Source organism: Homalodisca vitripennis, chromosome 7 (assembly GCF_021130785.1).
Source record: "Homalodisca vitripennis isolate AUS2020 chromosome 7, UT_GWSS_2.1, whole genome shotgun sequence".
Classification (NCBI taxonomy): Eukaryota; Metazoa; Arthropoda; class Insecta; order Hemiptera; family Cicadellidae; genus Homalodisca; species Homalodisca vitripennis.
Window position 1 is genome coordinate 142,071,136 of NC_060213.1, and position 20,098 is coordinate 142,091,233.

The 20,098-nt window shown below is 33.7% G+C and overlaps 1 protein-coding gene across 3 annotated transcripts in view; it reads left to right on the plus strand.

Annotated features, from left to right (window-relative positions):
- LOC124366444 (synaptic vesicle glycoprotein 2B-like) overlaps positions 1 to 20,098 on the plus strand; it is a 100,651-nt gene that overhangs the window by 56,558 nt on the left and 23,995 nt on the right. For all 3 annotated transcript variants that reach the window (XM_046823004.1, XM_046823005.1, XM_046823003.1), the window contains exons 3-4: positions 15,217 to 15,270; positions 16,524 to 16,622. In XM_046823004.1, coding sequence (XP_046678960.1) covers positions 15,217 to 15,270; positions 16,524 to 16,622 — 153 coding nt within the window. The remainder of the gene's footprint in view (positions 1 to 15,216; positions 15,271 to 16,523; positions 16,623 to 20,098) is intronic.

Below are 20,098 nucleotides of genomic sequence, written 5' to 3' on the forward strand. Positions count from 1 at the left end.
TTAGTATTCCGAAATGGAGTAGGCCTACAGTAATTAGCTACGATGTCGTTAATTACGTACAAGTTATTAGTTAAATAATAATGCACACTAATATTTTTACAAATTAAATGGGAACTCTTACTGCACATGGTTATTACTCTTAGTATTCCGAAATGGAGTAGGCCTACAGTAATTAGCTACAATGTCGTTAATTACGTACAAGTTATTAGTTAAATAATAATGCACACTAATATTTTTACAAATTAAATGGGAACTCTTACTGCACATGGTTATTACTCTTAGTATTCCGAAATGGAGTAGGCCTACAGTAATTAGCTACGATGTCGTTAATTACGTACAAGTTATTAGTTAAATAATAATGCACACTAATATTTTTACAAATTAAATGGGAACTCTTACTGCACATGGTTATTACTCTTAGTATTCCGAAATGGAGTAGGCCTACAGTAATTAGCTACAATGTCGTTAATTACGTACAAGTTATTAGTTAAATAATAATGCACACTAATATTTTTACAAATTAAATGGGAACTCTTACTGCACATGGTTATTACTCTTAGTATTCCGAAATGGAGTAGGCCTACAGTAATTAGCTACAATGTCGTTAATTACGTACAAGTTATTAGTTAAATAATAATGCACACTAATATTTTTACAAATTAAATGGGAACTCTTACTGCACATGGTTATTACTCTTAGTATTCCGAAATGGAGTAGGCCTACAGTAATTAGCTACAATGTCGTTAATTACGTACAAGTTATTAGTTAAATAATAATGCACACTAATATTTTTACAAATTAAATGGGAACTCTTACTGCACATGTTTATTACTCTTAGTATTCCGAAATGGAGTAGGCCTACAGTAATTAGCTACGATGTCGTTAATTACGTACAAGTTATTAGTTAAATAATAATGCACACTAATATTTTTACAAATTAAATGGGAACTCTTACTGCACATGGTTATTACTCTTAGTATTCCGAAATGGAGTAGGCCTACAGTAATTAGCTACAATGTCGTTAATTACGTACAAGTTATTAGTTAAATAATAATGCACACTAATATTTTTACAAATTAAATGGGAACTCTTACTGCACATGGTTATTACTCTTAGTATTCCGAAATGGAGTAGGCCTACAGTAATTAGCTACGATGTCGTTAATTACGTACAAGTTATTAGTTAAATAATAATGCACACTAATATTTTTACAAATTAAATGGGAACTCTTACTGCACATGTTTATTACTCTTAGTATTCCGAAATGGAGTAGGCCTACAGTAATTAGCTACAATGTCGTTAATTACGTACAAGTTATTAGTTAAATAATAATGCACACTAATATTTTTACAAATTAAATGGGAACTCTTACTGCACATGGTTATTACTCTTAGTATTCCGAAATGGAGTAGGCCTACAGTAATTAGCTACGATGTCGTTAATTACGTACAAGTTATTAGTTAAATAATAATGCACACTAATATTTTTACAAATTAAATGGGAACTCTTACTGCACATGGTTATTACTCTTAGTATTCCGAAATGGAGTAGGCCTACAGTAATTAGCTACGATGTCGTTAATTACGTACAAGTTATTAGTTAAATAATAATGCACACTAATATTTTTACAAATTAAATGGGAACTCTTACTGCACATGTTTATTACTCTTAGTATTCCGAAATGGAGTAGGCCTACAGTAATTAGCTACGATGTCGTTAATTACGTACAAGTTATTAGTTAAATAATAATGCACACTAATATTTTTACAAATTAAATGGGAACTCTTACTGCACATGTTTATTACTCTTAGTATTCCGAAATGGAGTAGGCCTACAGTAATTAGCTACGATGTCGTTAATTACGTACAAGTTATTAGTTAAATAATAATGCACACTAATATTTTTACAAATTAAATGGGAACTCTTACTGCACATGGTAATTACTCTTAGTATTCCGAAATGGAGTAGGCCTACAGTAATTAGCTACAATGTCGTTAATTACGTACAAGTTATTAGTTAAATAGGCGAATCCTGCAATTATATCAACGAGCATAGTTGGCAATTAAACCGCGTAAAGAATTATTTGCGGAATGTAAAGATTTTACATGAAAACATTTTTATTCCCGACAAATTGCTAACTCCGGCGGCGGCTCCAATACCGACGTCGGTAAACATTTGCTTATAAGATTGCTTCGAAAGATACTTTATGTTTGTTCGCCGAGAAAGACCTGTTGCTGGGGGAAAAAAATTCTCAGTGTTTCCTCACCTTGAGATGTGTCTATCCGATATTCGTGTTCCAGTGTGCTTATATTACGTCAACAGATGCCTCGCCTGGCTTGTGCAGTAGTAAACTGTGTATAGCCAGTACATTGTAGGTAGGGAGTGTAATAGGCTCAAATGTAATTTACTTGTCAACAGTAGAGAAAGTATTGAGAGTCAGAATATTTTTAGATGATCTTTTATTTGAACACATGTGGCTAAAAGTGAAAATCAATACTTTGCCATGTCATGTTCTGGGAAGCTGGTATTATTGTTTAGAAGTTTAGGAAATGGTAAAACACTTTTATATGTTTATACAACAGTGTTTTGCTCTGATAATCGGGTGTATACAAGCAAATTCAATAGACAAATGTAGGCTACATTGTTTTCACAGTGTATACATTGAGGAGCTCAATAACAAGGGGAGGGGGAGGGCAAGTAGTACGTATTGTTACATAGAACCTAGCATCTATTTTATATAAATTCATTACATTAATATGTGCTGTTAGTATTTATTTTTTAAATTTTTTATGTTACGGATGCTTATGTATTTTCATGTTCGTAACTTTAAATTCTAAAATTCAAATTGTTAGAATAAATAGATAAATTAATAGATTAAAGCATGATCGATTGTAGGGTTTTTCACTAATAACTACTAATGTTTATATGTGTTTATGTTTGCGACTTTTTAAGTGAACTGTGGTATAATTATCTCTATACTCCTGAGAAATAAAATATATTTATTGCAAAAATACTGTAAGAATAGGTTTTATGATGTTGAAATTCAAGAAAGGAATATTCACGTCCGCTAAGTGTTCAGAGAATCGACTAAAGTCTTCCTTTTACTAAAGTTTACTCTCGTCATTGAACAAATGGAGTGATAGTGAAGGTGTCGGGATGTTTTTAGACATTCACCAACGCGCATAATTTATTGTATCACCGAATGATGAACAATGTCCGAACCCCTTTTATCTTCGCGTAGCTTTTAATGGGCGTAGTCCCAATCAGGTATAGCAGTTTAATAGCTTTGAACGTTTCAACAACAGTCTCGAAGCCACATCCGTGATGTTTTGCTGTCAATAACAAATCTCTGCCAAGTGGACAGGGCTGCTAACCAGTGCGTGTGAAAGTTATGTAAAACTTGGCGCGAAAAGTCAACTCACACTAAGCGGACCGCTTCACACGTTTGAATCCTTATACGCACTGGTGTTTAGTGGTCCATTTATTTATTTATTTTATTTATTTATTTCCAACGGACACACTCAATTTTTACATTCAAGATCCATAATTCAAGATCAATAACTACAACTTACCTAAACAAAAAAGTTTCCCTCAACTAAACATGTGAAAGACTGAAAGGAAATATTATACTCTATTGCAAGGCATGATATATGCTAGAATAAATACGTATATAAATGTTTTAAAACTATAACAATACCATAATGAAGGAAACGCAACAATAAATAAACTATAATAATAGAGATAACATAATAACAGAAATAACTTAATAACAGTAATAACAGAAAAACATAATAAACTATAAAATAATATAACAGGGATATTCATAACAGTGTTTCAAAACAGCAGACAGTAAAAAATAACAATAGTAAATAGACAAACTATGACATACAATTAACAGAGAAAATGTACAAACACTGACATTAAGTGGAGGCATTTACGTTGGCAGCACTGCACCTTTCACTTTCCGCTTCAATGATCTCACGCCATCATGGAACAGGTCGACAGTTATAGGCAGGTTGTTGTCGGCCCTCTGCAGGCGAGCCACCGTGCTGTTTGCTGCCATAGTTTGTGCCATAGTGTTGCCTGATGAAGAGGTCATTGGAACGAGTGCTGGATGGTGTCTTGAAATTGAGGAGTTGAAGGACGTCCGGGCAAAACCATCTCACCGTTCACCAACTTATGGAGAACCACTAAGTCGGCTACAGTCCTGCGAGTATCAAGATGTTCCAGTTTCAAGTCTGGCGTACATATCATCAATGGTACTTGTTGGTATTGGTATCCATTTCTGACACCCACCAAACGGATGAAACGACGCTGAACTCGTTCAAGATCATCACAAAGGTACTTTTGGTGTGGATTCCAAACATTCGATCCATATTCCAGAAATCTGGCGTACCAGGGCACAGTATATTGTCCTCAGGGCTACCATATTTGTTATATGTTTAGAAAAAACGGGAGATAAAACCAAGCATTCTGTTTTCCTTCGAGCAGTCATTATGAACGTCAGCCTCAGGGCTAAAATTCTGTGTCAGAGTAATTCCCAAATCTCTATCTTCATTTACTCTAGCGATGGTTTCTCCTTGCAACAAGTAATTGTACATTATAGGCGAAGTGCAACGGTAAAATGATATGGCTTGACATTTCTTGGCGTTTAGTGACATTTTGTTTATTAAGCACCATTCATATACGCCATGAAGACTATCTTGGAGTGATTCACAATCCGCAACATGAGTAATTTGTGAGTATAAACTTGACATCGTCCGCAAACATTAGGCAGTCACTGTTGATATTCAGAGGAAGATCGTTTATGAAGAGTGTGCGAAGAGATAAGGTCCAATGATAGAGCCCTGGGGAACACCGGAAAGTGAGATAAACTCAGAGGATATTGAGCCAGCAAACTTCACTGCAAGCCTGCGCTCAGAAAGGTAACTCGACAGCCAACGAATTGAAATGTTATCGAAACCAAGTGCAGAGATTTTCTTGAGTAATAAGGCATGGTCAACAGTGTCAAAGGCCTTGGAAAAGTCTAAATATATTGTATCCAGCTGTTTGCCATTAGCAAAAGCATTCTGCACCTGAGTCTGAAGTAACATTAAGTTTGATAGAGTCGACCTTCCTGGTGAGAAACCGTGTTGCTGAGGACAGGTTAACTGAGCAATCCTAAATCTTATTCGATCAAGAAATAGATCCTCAAAAACTTTGGATAAAGCTGAGAGAATGGAAATGGGCCTGTAATTTGAGGTGATGTCAGTAGGTCCTGATTTATGAATGGGGACCACGTAGGCTGCTTTGAACGCCTCAGGAAAAATTCCCATCGCAAGTGAAGTATTAAATATGTGGCAAACTGGAATGGCCAAGATGCTTCTGCTGTACTTGAGTACACCGGTGGAATCCCATCAGGCCCCAGCCCTTTTTGTCATCAAGGTTTCTAAGCTTCTCCAAATACTTCTTTAGGGGTGAACTCATAAGCAACTCGTCTCCGAGATGGTAATATCCGCTTGGAACAAAGACCCCCGTAGGCTTCGTGAAAACCGAGGAGAAGAAGTCCTTGAATGCTTCACACATCGCAAGAGGCTCCTCAGCAACGACTCCATTGTGAACAATCTGAGAGGGCACAGACGAAGATTTTCTTGTGGAATTGACATGACTCCAAAATAAACGGAAATTGTTGGGGATTCCAGCTTCAACCCTTTGTATATGCTGGCGATAATCCCAGGCAGCCAAGACCCTACACCTTGCTCTTATGTTAGCGAATCTGGAATAATTTGATGCTGACGGAAAGTGCTTGTATTTTTTTATGTAAACATTTTTTTTTGTTATTATTAAGTTTTTTAAATAAGGTGAAAACCATTTAGGAAACGGAGAGTAGCCAATTTCTTCTTACTGGCGAGTTAGCCTTTACTATGTTGGAAATTGTAGAGATAAAGGAATTTGTTGCCCTGTTAAGGTCTGAGTTGGACAGTACTGCAATGAAAGTCAGTAGTTAACAACGAGCGATGAACATTCATAAGGTTACACCTTTTCAGATCATATATGTGTCTTTTGAGTAAATGTGATTGGTTGATAAGTCGGTAGTGGATCTCAAAGGATAAGGGTGGGTGGTGTCTCTCCTCGACCGGCAGCAGATTATCACTCTCCAGTGATACATTAATATCTTTATTAGAACTCAGAATCAGGTCCAACATGACGTCTCTGCTGTTATAGATTTGATTGACTTGGTAAAGCTGAAACAAGTCCATCAGTGACCGTACCACTCTTGACGCTGGGGAATGCGTACCAGTTGACAAACCATTCCAATCAATCCCGGGAAGGTTGAAATCACCCACGACAACCACCTCATCGAATCTTCGCCCCGTTGACATTAGTGCCCTCTATTGACTGTAACAAACTATATTGTATTGGAGGGAGGCTGCTGAGGAGGGATGTAACAAGCTACAGGAGCCATGAGGTGTATTTGCAGGGCTTAAGCACAATAAGAAGGTGCTCAATATCATAGATTTCAGAGTAGAGTTGAGTTGAGTTGATAGCATCCCTGATGGCCACCATTACTCCACCCTTACTAGACTTAGAAGCTGCTCAGTGAAGACCTATCACATCTATAAATTGAGAAGTTCTTAGGCAACACCTCAGCATCGTCAACGTCAACTGACAAGTTTGTCTCCGCCAATATGACAACGTCGAAGTTAGACATAGTAATTGAGGACTTGAATTCATTCAATTTGCTTCTCATTCCATTCACATTTTGATAGTAAAAATAAGTGTGACCGTTGGATGAAACTAGTTTTTTTGTCTTCTTAACTATCATCGGCACTCCATTCTGATACTTAATTGTTAAATCCTTCTCCCCATTCCTTTCTCTGACAGCTAGAGAATTTCCATGTAATTAAAACAAATGTCCATAGACTCAAGCGAAATTCCAGTACGTATTTGTAGCTCACTTGTAGAAGTCGAATCCCGCCAAGAGCAGTACAATTATCTCTGCCAACAAAACCATCACCTGATCCCAGAATACAATAGTATGATACTTGGTTTCTTTAAAGATCAATGCCTCTTTTATCTCAACAACAACAAACTCAATTCGTCTGATACGTGCTTGAAAATAAAATTCTATCGTTATTAAACGACTCAAACGTTGCATTTATCTGTAATTATATAAGTTTGTAATTACTGACTTAAAGTTTGTAATTATATATTAGGTTAGTTATTTACCTGAAGAAGAGATAAGATTGCAGATCTCGAAACGTAGTGTTACTGATTTCTTGTTTTATTGAATGATGGCAAATGTCCGGAAAAATCCTGTTTCCTTCATAATACTTAAGATGTTATGTAAATATCGATATAAATCGTTTATCATAACTTTTATAATTTATTTCATTAATAAGACAGGAAATAAGGTAACATTGGAACTAATATAAACGATCTCAATAAATTCATTTATGAAATAAAAAAGTATAGTAGAGTTTTTATCCTCATCAAGGATTTGTCTTGTCCTATGATTGCATTAACGTAAAAAATATTTATGTTAACGAAGATCTTAACCATACCAATACTTTAATTCGAACACAACTGTTTTTTCTGCTCTTTTTATGATTGTTTTCGAACAGTGTGAATCTGATGTTTTCCATAGGGCCTCGAACTGATGGCAGCGAGAGGGATACATCCCTCGGTGTATTGCTGATCACGTGACAGAATACAGTTCTCTCAGAATACACCCTACCACAAATGGCTGAGAGAGTGATACATTCCTCAGCATTTTGCCGATTACGTAACAGAATACAGTTCTTTCAGAATACAGCCTACTACAAATGGCTGAGAGAGTGATACATCCCTCGATGTATTGCCGATCACGTGAGAGAATACAGTTCTCTCAGAATACAGCCTACTACAAATGTCTGAGAGAGTGATACATCCCTCGATGTATTGCCGATCACGTGAGAGAATACAGTTCTCTCAGAATACAGCCTACTACAAATGTCTGAGAGAGTGATACATCCCTCGATGTATTGCCGATCACGTAACAGAATACAGTTCTCTCAGAATACAGCCTACTACAAATGGCTGAGAGACTGATACATCCCTCGGCGTATTATTGCCGATCACGTGAGAGAATACAGTTCTCTCAGAATACAGCCTACTACAAATGGCTGAGAGAGTGATACATCCCTCGATGTATTGCCGATCACGTGAGAGAATACAGTTCTCTCAGAATACAGCCTACTACAAATGGCTGAGAGAGTGATACATCCCTCGATGTATTGCCGATCACGTGAGAGAATACAGTTCTCTCAGAATACAGCCTACTACAAATGGCTGAGAGAGTGATACATCCCTCAGCATTTTGCCGATCACGTAACAGAATACAGTTCTTTCAGAATACAGCCTACTACAAATGGCTGAGAGAGTGATACATCCCTCGATGTATTGCCGATCACGTGAGAGAATACAGTTCTCTCAGAATACAGCCGACTACAAATGGCTGAGAGACTGATACATCCCTCGGTGTATTGCCGATCACGTGAGAGAATACAGTTCTTTCAGAATACAGCCTACTACAAATGGCTGAGAGAGTGATACATCCCTCGATGTATTGCCGATCACGTGAGAGAATACAGTTCTCTCAGAATACAGCTACTACAAATGGCTGAGAGACTGATACATCCCTCGGTGTATTGCCGATCACGTGAGAGAATACAGTTCTCTCAGAATACAGCCTACTACAAATGGCTGAGAGAGTGATACATCCCTCGATGTATTGCCGATCACGTGAGAGAATACAGTTCTCTCAGAATACAGCCTACTACAAATGGCTGAGAGAGTGATACATCCCTCGATGTATTGCCGATCACGTGAGAGAATACAGTTCTCTCAGAATACAGCCTACTACAAATGGCTGAGAGACTGATACATCCCTCGACGTATTATCGATCACGTGAGAGAATACAGTTCTCTCAGAATACAGCCTACTACAAATGGCTGAGAGAGTGATACATCCCTCGACGTATTACCGATCACGTGAGAGAATACAGTTCTCTCAGAATACAGCCTACTACAAATGTCTGAGAGAGTAATACATCCCTCGACGTATTACCGATCACGTGAGAGAATACAGTTATCTCAGAATACAGCCTACTACAAATGTCTGAGAGAGTGATACATCCCTCGACGTATTACCGATCACGTGAGAGAATACAGTTATCTCAGAATACAGCCTACTACAAATGTCTGAGAGAGTGATACATCCCTCGACGTATTACCGATCACGTGAGAGAATACAGTTATCTCAGAATACAGCCTACTACAAATGTCTGAGAGAGTAATACATCCTTCGTCGTATTACCGATCACGTGAGAGAATACAGTTCTCTCAGAATACAGCCTACTACAAATGGCTCAGAGGGTGATACATCCTTCAGTGTATTACCGATCACGTGAGAGAATACACTTCTCTCAGAATACAGCCTACCAAATTTAGCACAGGTTTTCAATTTCTCGCAGGTAAAGGTATTAGGAAAACTATTCCTTCGATGGAACGGAAAGTAAAACATAAAGTGCAGTATAAACAAGGACGTTGGAAAATCGTGAAATCTGAATGTATGAAGCCGAAATAGCAGCAATGGATTGAATTTGCCCGAACATTTTCCTTATTGAAATTGCATAACGATTACATAACAGTGAACAGTGCAGGGGAGGATTAGGTGATAATGTTCATTACTGAATATTCTTAACACCATGTCGAATATATACTTGATAAACATGACAGCTTGGACTTTGCCAATAATTAATACATAATTGTGTAACTTATCAAAGGTTGCGATGATTAAAAGAGAAAAGAATTTAAATAAGTGATAAGTTTACATACAAAACAGATGATAAAACGCTTCTATCCCCGGTCACATGTTGAGGGCGTGAGAATAAACTATAGCTCACGTAATAATACTTGGGTTGTTAGTAATTTTCCCCGGGTTCTCTCCTATTTGTCCCTGCTGTCCATCGGTAAGGAGCGAATTAATTTTTTAGAAATGATTACTTCCTCCTTAAAAATTTAAGTGGTAATTATAATTAAATAAATAGTTAAAATTTCTATTATCTGATGCCTTTACAGCGTTCATGTTGTTTTCACTTTATGTCCAAATTAGATTTTCACAAATTTGTTTTATTTTTTTACAATTTAGAACACGTTCAAATAAGTAAATTAAGATTAAGTTTTTTTTTTTTTTTTTTAAAAAAAAACGAGGACTGAATTAGTGGAACAACTCACCAACACTTTCTCTTACTCTTGAGGAGATATGTAAACATATTTCTTTTTGGTTTACGATTGTTTCTTCTCATAAAAGAGTTATCGTATAAGGATGAAGGGGCTTATGCAAACCGTTCGATTAGTCTATACAAATGTTCCTTTTGTGGTAGCTAATAATATAATAATAAGGTAGCCTAATGTTTAAAGGGTAGTGCAACATACAAATTTCATGCTATATTTTATTACCTGTGGCATTTACTGATAAAATAAATGTTCTATAACATGTGACTTGAACTAAATATAAAAAATGCGATTTGTTTATGAAATATTACGAACTACTGTGTTCATGTCAATACACGCTAAGAAGTATACATTTCATCTATCAACTACTTCAAAATTTGTCTGGCTGTTCATTATTTCATAAAAAAGATAATTATTTACAGATCCATAGGTAAAAATTACGATTTTTTGAAACATTATAATTCAAATTAAGCTCTAATTTTTAAAAATAGCTTCAAAAAAATATCATCTTAGGTTTTAAAATGTTCACCATACAATATATTCAGACTATGATAACTATCAACGGATAATATTGTGAAAAATTCACGAAAAATGTAATACATGCATTACTCTTAAATGAAGAGTACCAAGTTTATTTCACTATTAAAAATAATAACGGAATAGTACATTATTTACTGAGTGCCATTCCTGACTTAAAATACACTTAGTAAGTTAATAATGTTGTTTAACTGCTACGTTAATAATGAGCTACTTGCTTTAATTAACAGCAGAAATTACTAGCTAATTGTTCTCATGTTGTACACTTGTTACGAAATATATTAAGATTCCTGATATTTTGTTGCGCGGAGATGTTCTTTTAATTCTTTTTTTGTATTGTTATAAATTATGAAGTATAATATTATGATATATGGAGACTTGTCTATAGATTTGGTTCACTTATAAACTTGTCACGTGAATTGGTCAAGTTAACCTCATTGCAGTTTCAATAGGCTAATAACGGAGTTTCTTACATTGAAACAATACGAGTTGAAATGAGAAATGTACATATTAATAATAAGACTGACCAATAATGATTATAGTATACATTTAAATTATTTACGTAATTGTTTAGTTGCCATTACAAAAACTAACAAAATCACTAATTAGACAAATTTAAAACAAGTTTTACAGTAACACTACTATTTTTTTTATCTATAATGCTAAGATTCTTCTTCAAAAGAAAATGAATTAAACTATGTTTGACTGTAATTAAAACTTTTGAGTTTATTAGGCATTAGTACGAGAATTTAAGTGGTAATTCTGGAATTGAGATAAGTATTATAATAAATGTAATTGAAAAACTGAGCACACGATTTTTTTATTGCAAAATACCTTGAAATTATTGAAATCACGTAATTTACAAGAAATTTTTTAAATATTATTTTGTATTATGTATTATATTATTATATATATAATGCAATTATAGCAATTCTGAACATTGTTTAAATGAAGTAATTTACTTTAAGCTTTCTACTTAAAACTGTTGGTTTTGTTATAACGCATCACTTTCGTAATTTATTATAAAATGTATTAAGGTTTTAAAAACTCACGCAATGTTAATAGAATTTGCACAATTGTGTAAGAAGAATATATTTTGTAACATTGAACAATGATAATACATCAGTTTTATTAATTAAATAAACATTCGACTGGAGATTGGTTAATAAAGTAGTTATAGGAATATTGTACTAGAATGACAACACTGTAATTGCGTTTACACTCTAGTGGGAACAACACGTGATATTCGACACATATCATTACAGATAGTCGTTTGGAGATAATTAAACACTCAGATATAGTTCTAGGAATATTGTACCAGAATGACAACATTGTAATTGCGTTGATACTCTAGTGGGAACAACACGTGATATTCGACACATATCATTACAGATGGTTGTTTGGAGATAATTAAACACTCGGATATAGTTCTAGGAATATTGTACCAGAATGACAACACTGTAATACTGTTGACACTCTAGTGGGAACAACACGTGATATTCGACACATATCATTACAGGTAGTAGTTTGGAGATAATTAAACACTTGGATATAGTTCTAGGAATAATGTACCAGAATGACAACACTGTAATAGTGTTGACACTCTAGTGGGAACAACACGTGATATTCGACACATATCATTACAGATAGTCGTTTGGAGATAATTAAACACTCCACTATATTTCTAGGAATATTGTACCAGAATTACAACACTGTAATAGCTGTTGACACTCTAAAGGGAACAACACGTGATATTCGACACATATCATTACAGATAGTCGTTTGGAGATAATTAAACACTCGGATATAGTTCTAGGAATATTGTACCAGAATGACAACACTGTAATACTGTTGACACTCCAAAGGGAACAACACGTGATATTCGACACATATCATTACAGATAGTCGTTTGGAGATAATTAAACACTCGGATATAGTTCTAGGAATATTGTACCAGAATGACAACACTGTAATACTGTTGACACTCTAGTGGGAACAACACGTGATATTCGACACATATCATTACAGATAGTCGTTTGGAGATAATTAAACACTCCACTATATTTCTAGGAATATTGTACCAGAATTACAACACTGTAATAGCGTTGACACTCTAGTGGGAACAACACGTGATATTCGACACATATCATTACAGATAGTCGTTTGGAGATAATTAAACACTCCACTATATTTCTAGGAATATTGTACCAGAATTACAACACTGGAATAGCGTTGACACTCTAGTGGGAACAACACGTGATATTCGACACATATCATTACAGATAGTCGTTTGGAGATAATTAAACACTTGGATATAGTTCTAGGAATAATGTACCAGAATGACAACATTGTAATTGCGTTTACACTCTAGTGGGAACAACACGTGATATTCGACACATATCATTACAGATAGTCGTTTGGAGATAATTAAACACTCGGATATAGTTCTAGGAATATTGTACCAGAATGACAACATTGTAATTGCGTTTACACTCTAGTGGGAACAACACGTGATATTCGACACATATCATTACAGATAGTCGTTTGGAGATAATTAAACACTCGGATATAGTTCTAGGAATAATGTACCAGAATGACAACACTGTAATAGCGTTGACACTCTAGTGGGAACAACACGTGATATTCGACACATATCATTACAGATAGTCGTTTGGAGATAATTAAACACTCGGATATAGTTCTAGGAATATTGTACCAGAATGACAACACTGTAATTGCGTTTACACTCTAGTGGGAACAACACGTGATATTCGACACATATCATTACAGATAGTCGTTTGGAGATAATTAAACACTCGGATATAGTTCTAGGAATATTGTACCAGAATGACAACATTGTAATTGCGTTTACACTCTAGTGGGAACAACACGTGATATTCGACACATATCATTACAGATAGTCGTTTGGAGATAATTAAACACTCGGATATAGTTCTAGGAATATTGTACCAGAATGACAACACTGTAATTGCGTTTACACTCTAGTGGGAACAACACGTGATATTCGACACATATCATTACAGATAGTCGTTTGGAGATAATTAAACACTCAGATATAGTTCTAGGAATATTGTACTAGAATGACAACACTGTAATTGCGTTTACACTCTAGTGGGAACAACACGTGATATTCGACACATATCATTACAGATAGTCGTTTGGAGATAATTAAACACTCAGATATAGTTCTAGGAATATTGTACTAGAATGACAACACTGTAATTGCGTTTACACTCTAGTGGGAACAACACGTGATATTCGACACATATCATTACAGATAGTCGTTTGGAGATAATTAAACACTCAGATATAGTTCTAGGAATATTGTACTAGAATGACAACACTGTAATTGCGTTTACACTCTAGTGGGAACAACACGTGATATTCGACACATATCATTACAGATAGTCGTTTGGAGATAATTAAACACTCGGATATAGTTCTAGGAATATTGTACCAGAATGACAACATTGTAATTGCGTTGATACTCTAGTGGGAACAACACGTGATATTCGACACATATCATTACAGATGGTTGTGTGGAGATAATTAAACACTCGGATATAGTTCTAGGAATAATGTACCAGAATGACAACACTGTAATACTGTTGACACTCTAAAGGGAACAACACGTGATATTCGACACATATCATTACAGGTAGTAGTTTGGAGATAATTAAACACTTGGATATAGTTCTAGGAATAATTTACCAGAATGACAACACTGTATTAGTGTTGACACTCTAGTGGGAACAACACGTGATATTCGACACATATCATTACAGGTAGTAGTTTGGGGATAATTAAACACTCCGCTATAGTTCTAGGAATAATGTACCAGAATGACAACACTGTATTAGTGTTGACACTCTAGTAAGAACAACACGTGATATTCGACACATATCATTACATGTTAAATTTCTCTCAAATCAACTATTCTTAGAAGTAAGTGAGCTTTATTAGCACATATAATATAATATTTTATTTTTAAGTATTATAAATGTTATTATATATGATCATATAAACAATTTCAGCAATTTTACAAAAATAAATATCATTCTGTAGTTTATAACTTAAATCAAATTCGTTATACTATGCAATAATAACTAAAAGGTAAATAAAAACATATTGATTGTTTTAAGAAATTAACATCAACTACGGCTAAATATATGATTATATGGTAGTTAAAAATGCATTATTTTATTTTAAAATTTATTTGAATAAAAGTGTAAGTATTGATATGATGTAAACATATATGTCTCATATATATGTATTACAAATTGATTGCTCGTACAATACAGCTACTGGTTGAGCAATTTTTCTCGTGGTTTTATTTTTACATTCGCTAAGTCGAGTATAGTGTCGGTGAAGACCAGCTACAGTAGGATTGTACTGTTTCAGAAGGAGATGTAAAGAGTGCAAACGGAAGAGCAGCAAAAGACGTAGAAGTTGGAGGTAAGAACATTTGTCAAACGTTAATAGTCTTCATTCATAAAACATCTTGTATTTAATTGTTTAATCATACTTTTCTGAAATTAAACATTTTCCTGCCATGAGTTTTGCCCACGATAAAACCAGAATAATACTGGTGACATTAGAATATCCCAGAAATAATCTTTTATGAACAGATAAATTTACAATGATCTACTATAGAATTTCTTCCTGCTCCTATAGGTCTGTTTTATGCTCTAAAGTTAAAACTAAACGTTGAGAATTTAACTATTATTTGTTGTATACACAATGTAAGATCCTGCATTAGTGATATGCTGTTTTTTATTTATGAAGAATTTACTCGTCACAACTTTTGAGTAGAAAAAAATCAATATTTCAACCGTTTGTGATTATAAGCATATGTAAAAAGATACTTCAGTATCCATATACGTTAATTTATTTTTGCATCACATTCATTTATAAATTATCACATTTATAAATCATATAAAAATATGAAAGTTACCTTAGTCTCTAAACTTTATAAACACAATTCTTTTAATTTAACTTAAAAAATATTTCATCTCAGTTGTTAGATCTTCTGTTTTACTCGTATTTACGCGAACATCACCACATGAGCTATCTATGGCGATTAAGGTTTTATTGAAATTCAAAATTTTGGATGAAATTTAAAACTTAGCTAAATAGACGAAGTTCTTCATAAATAATACTGGACTTCTATATTTGTATTTTTAATATTTTATTGTTTTGGAATGTCAAATAGTAAAAACTTTTTTTTATATTAGCATCCAAATAAATATAATTTCATCTTAATAAAGAATATTATATAATATTTAATAATACGTAAAAATCGAAGGATGTATAAAAATGACTTTATTATGAACCGGTATCGAACTACAAGATCATTATGCAATTTACAGTTAAACGTTTTGAAAGAAATAAATAGTTCACAATTAAGTACACATGTAGAAGTTTGGGTATATTAGTCAGCGTGGAAGAGGGATAAAAAGTAAATTTTCCAAAAGAACACTACCAAAGAGGTTTGCATTTAAATATTTGTATTGTTTTAAATTTGTAAAGGGATAAAATGTATTGAGTTGTAAATTAATATTTCATAAAGCCTAACATTGTTTTAAATTGTTAATAGTTATGTCATAATGCAGGTAGATTCTGCAGTGGGTGGTTTACAATATTTGTTTCAAATGTTACAATAATTTCACAACTAGTGCTTATTAATGCCGATTCACTGTTTCTGACAGTGGTGCGAGAGAATATCACAACTCTTCAGCAAGAGAAAGCCGACCTCGAGTTCTACACGACAGGGAGAGCTGACTTTGAGAGAGCAATAGAACAAACTGGTGAGTGACCTTAATGTGATTTATGGTTATGATAAATGCAACTATTAGTTGCTACTGCTTATGGGGTTAATGCCTTCATAGCCTTTCGAGAAAGCCATAGAAAAAAGCCTTTTGAGTGACCTTGACATTGTTTATGCTCGAAGGAATGCAATATTTAGTTGCTAATACTGGCAGACTTAATGCCTTTATAACCATTGAGCCGTACTTGCATGCATCTGACAAGAACCAACAGTTTTGAATATGATTCATTATACCAGTAAATTCCAGGTTATTAATGGAGAAATGATAAGTTTGATAAGTAACCAACGATATGTCGTTAAGATGTGGAACGGACTTTATACCATCTACAATCTTTCTTCTTTCACGGATCTACGTTGAGGAGGTTTGAGCCACGATTTAGGTGGTACAATGTATTTTTTATGTTAGTTAGTTTAACGATTTCAGTGACGTATTTTGGTTATAGCAACATAAGATGATTTCCCTAAAGACAGGAAGAGTAAAAAAAAATTATTCCACGAGTAATCTCGGGAGTTTATAATATTAATTGGATCCTTAAAATTGAACCCACTCTAATTGTATGAAGTTATACGTAATTGTATGAACTTTTAAATGTTGTATATTAAAGATAACTGACTGAAATGACACGTTTTTGATTCATAAACACTAATAACCGTATGTAATATTTAATTTAAAAATCTTCTTATCACATGAGTACTTCTTTACAATTTAATTTCCGTAATTTGCATTTCAGTAAAAAATACTGTTCTGAGTAATATTTTTCATATAGACTTTTTTCCTTGGACGTATTCAAGAACATTGCCTAAAATTGTTTTACTTGAAATACCTGAACACTTTTGCCATGTTGCAATCACAACTGGATTTTCAGTCAAGCTGTACTGACATAGGGTTAAAATTTAAAACAGATGTTGTTGTGAACACGTGTTGTGTAACTGCTGCCAATACATTCATCCTAAATAATTAATAAAATAAATTTCCCTAATGATTTCATTGTTTCGCACTGGATGTCAAAAATATGCTTATCACTAACACTGATGTTATAACTTTGACACCTCGTCAGTCAGCTGTGGGTGTGAACTCTACTCTGATGTAATGTTGGCCGATAACAAATGAACTACAGTCTAGTGAAGGTTCACGGTTGTAAAGTCATGTGATCGTAAATTGTGTAGAGCTTAGGTAGGATCAAGGGGTTGTTACTTCCACTGTAACGCTCTCTCAGTCCTTTCTTTATTACTTACAATTGTTCTGGTTTATTGCTTTCTAGGAGAAATGAGCTATTTCGGTCTCCTTTATACCGTACCCCGAGAGAAAGAAATAAGTTCATATCATCCCCTAAGAACACGTTATGAGATTTTTTGTTAATACTTATATTACAATATACAGGGTAAGTTAAATGAAATGTCCTTAACGAATAAAACCATGGGCAATAATCGAAATGAAATCAGTTTATCAGATTTTTATGTACAGTTTACCTAAACTGGAGATCTCGGGTTCGAGTCTCAAAAATTTGCTAATATATAACCTGTGACACATAAAATATATAACTGTAACTACCTACATAAATTCATAGCATACAGTACAATACAGTATATATTTTATATATTGTTTATAGGTACATAGTATACTGCAGAGCTAAAAAAAAATATTTTACGGTTTTTAAAAATCTTTTATAATTTGAAAATAGTAGAACAGAACACAACAAAATTTAGGTTTTACTTAAATCTCTGTATTTTATATAAATTAAAACAATAGAAAGTTCTTAATATTTAATTCATTCTTTCTAAGATAACATGTAACATGAATATATATTTACAACAACTTTGCATATTCGCCCAACTATTAAATATTTCAACATTTAAAAAGACTATTACTCATAAAATGTAAAGGGTGTAAAAAGGGTAATTTTGGGACGTCATTGTATATATACATGTCTCACACTGATTTATAGTATTAGCAATTAGGGATTGAGGATGAACTGTCAGGTACGCTAGTCGCCTCGTACGCACGCACGCACGCACGCACACACACACGCACACACACACGCACACACACACGCACACACACACACACACACACACACACACTCACACACTCACACACTCACAAACGCAGAGGGTTGGGGTTAGCCCGGCACCTGGCGTTTTCCGTCCCTGATTATTTAGTGACATGTTAGACTCATTAGCGAAGAATACAGTTTTAATGTATTATACATTGTTTGGTATCATGGTTTTCTTTTTTTGATGTTTGTAATATATACATATATATATATATATATATACAATTTATGATAAAATAAAAAAAACATGTAGATTTGGCTAGAGAATTGCACTAAGCAACTGATAGGCAATTGTGTGTCCGTGTAATACTGCCTGGGCCTAGCTGCCGTCACTATTTGGTATAAGTACAAAAATTAAAAAAAACCTAGATTTTTATAGTAAGTTATCATCACTTCATTTCTGAAATTTATCAAAAGTAAATCAGTCCATAGTTTAAAAACCATAGAAAAAAGAGCAATTTGCTGAAATATATTCAATGTAACCGTACAAAAATTTTAAATCAAAACACAACAAATTTTTGGATTCCCAAAATTATTCAATATTTTCATTTTTTAGTAATAAAATCGGAAAGTTCTTAATTTACATTGAATTTGGTATACACTTATGTTTAACCTTAAAATATTTTACAAAATTTACCTAACAATTACAAAAATATATTGAAAAAGGCTACAAATAATGTTTCTGAAAACTACTTCTGGAGTAATAATTTATGTAGCATCTAATTTTAAACAACTTGAAACAAAAGGGAATGAATTTTACAATTAAAATATTTACTCGTAAGATCTAGAATATCTTTTTGTGAGAGCCAAACTGTGTTTTCTTAATAACATTAAGGACTTAAATATTCAAATATTTGTGCTCGAAACTATGGCTATTTTTTCCTTTACAAAATTAGATAAAACTTATATATAATTTTCTGGTAATATTTTTAATGCATTTGCAATGAAACTTAATCTGACTTCAAGGTAGAAAAGGATAAATTCTTTATATAAAAAAGTTAATTTCCTTATTTCATAAAAAATATAAAATTCGATTCAGTTAACTTGTGATTTATAAAATAGTATTTACGTCTTTACTTGGGCGCTACACTTGTTTTACGAAATGTAATCATTTAAATGCCTATAATTCCTTTTGGTGATGCAATTATATGTTTATTATCTTCAAGAGTAATGACTTAGAACTAAAGAAGTGAACCCAAAAAATGTATTGCAGTACCTAAACCAGAATTCCGTACAGTTGGAGCAGATTTTGGGAAGGCAGGATTTTTAAGTACGTGTGAAATATTTTTGTACATAATGTTCCGTATAATAAGCAAGCACGTGTATTAGTAGAATAAAATATTTCTGAATCTCTGAATACTTCTTAATTAAAAGCAAATGGAGTAGGGGTTCAGGTTGCTTG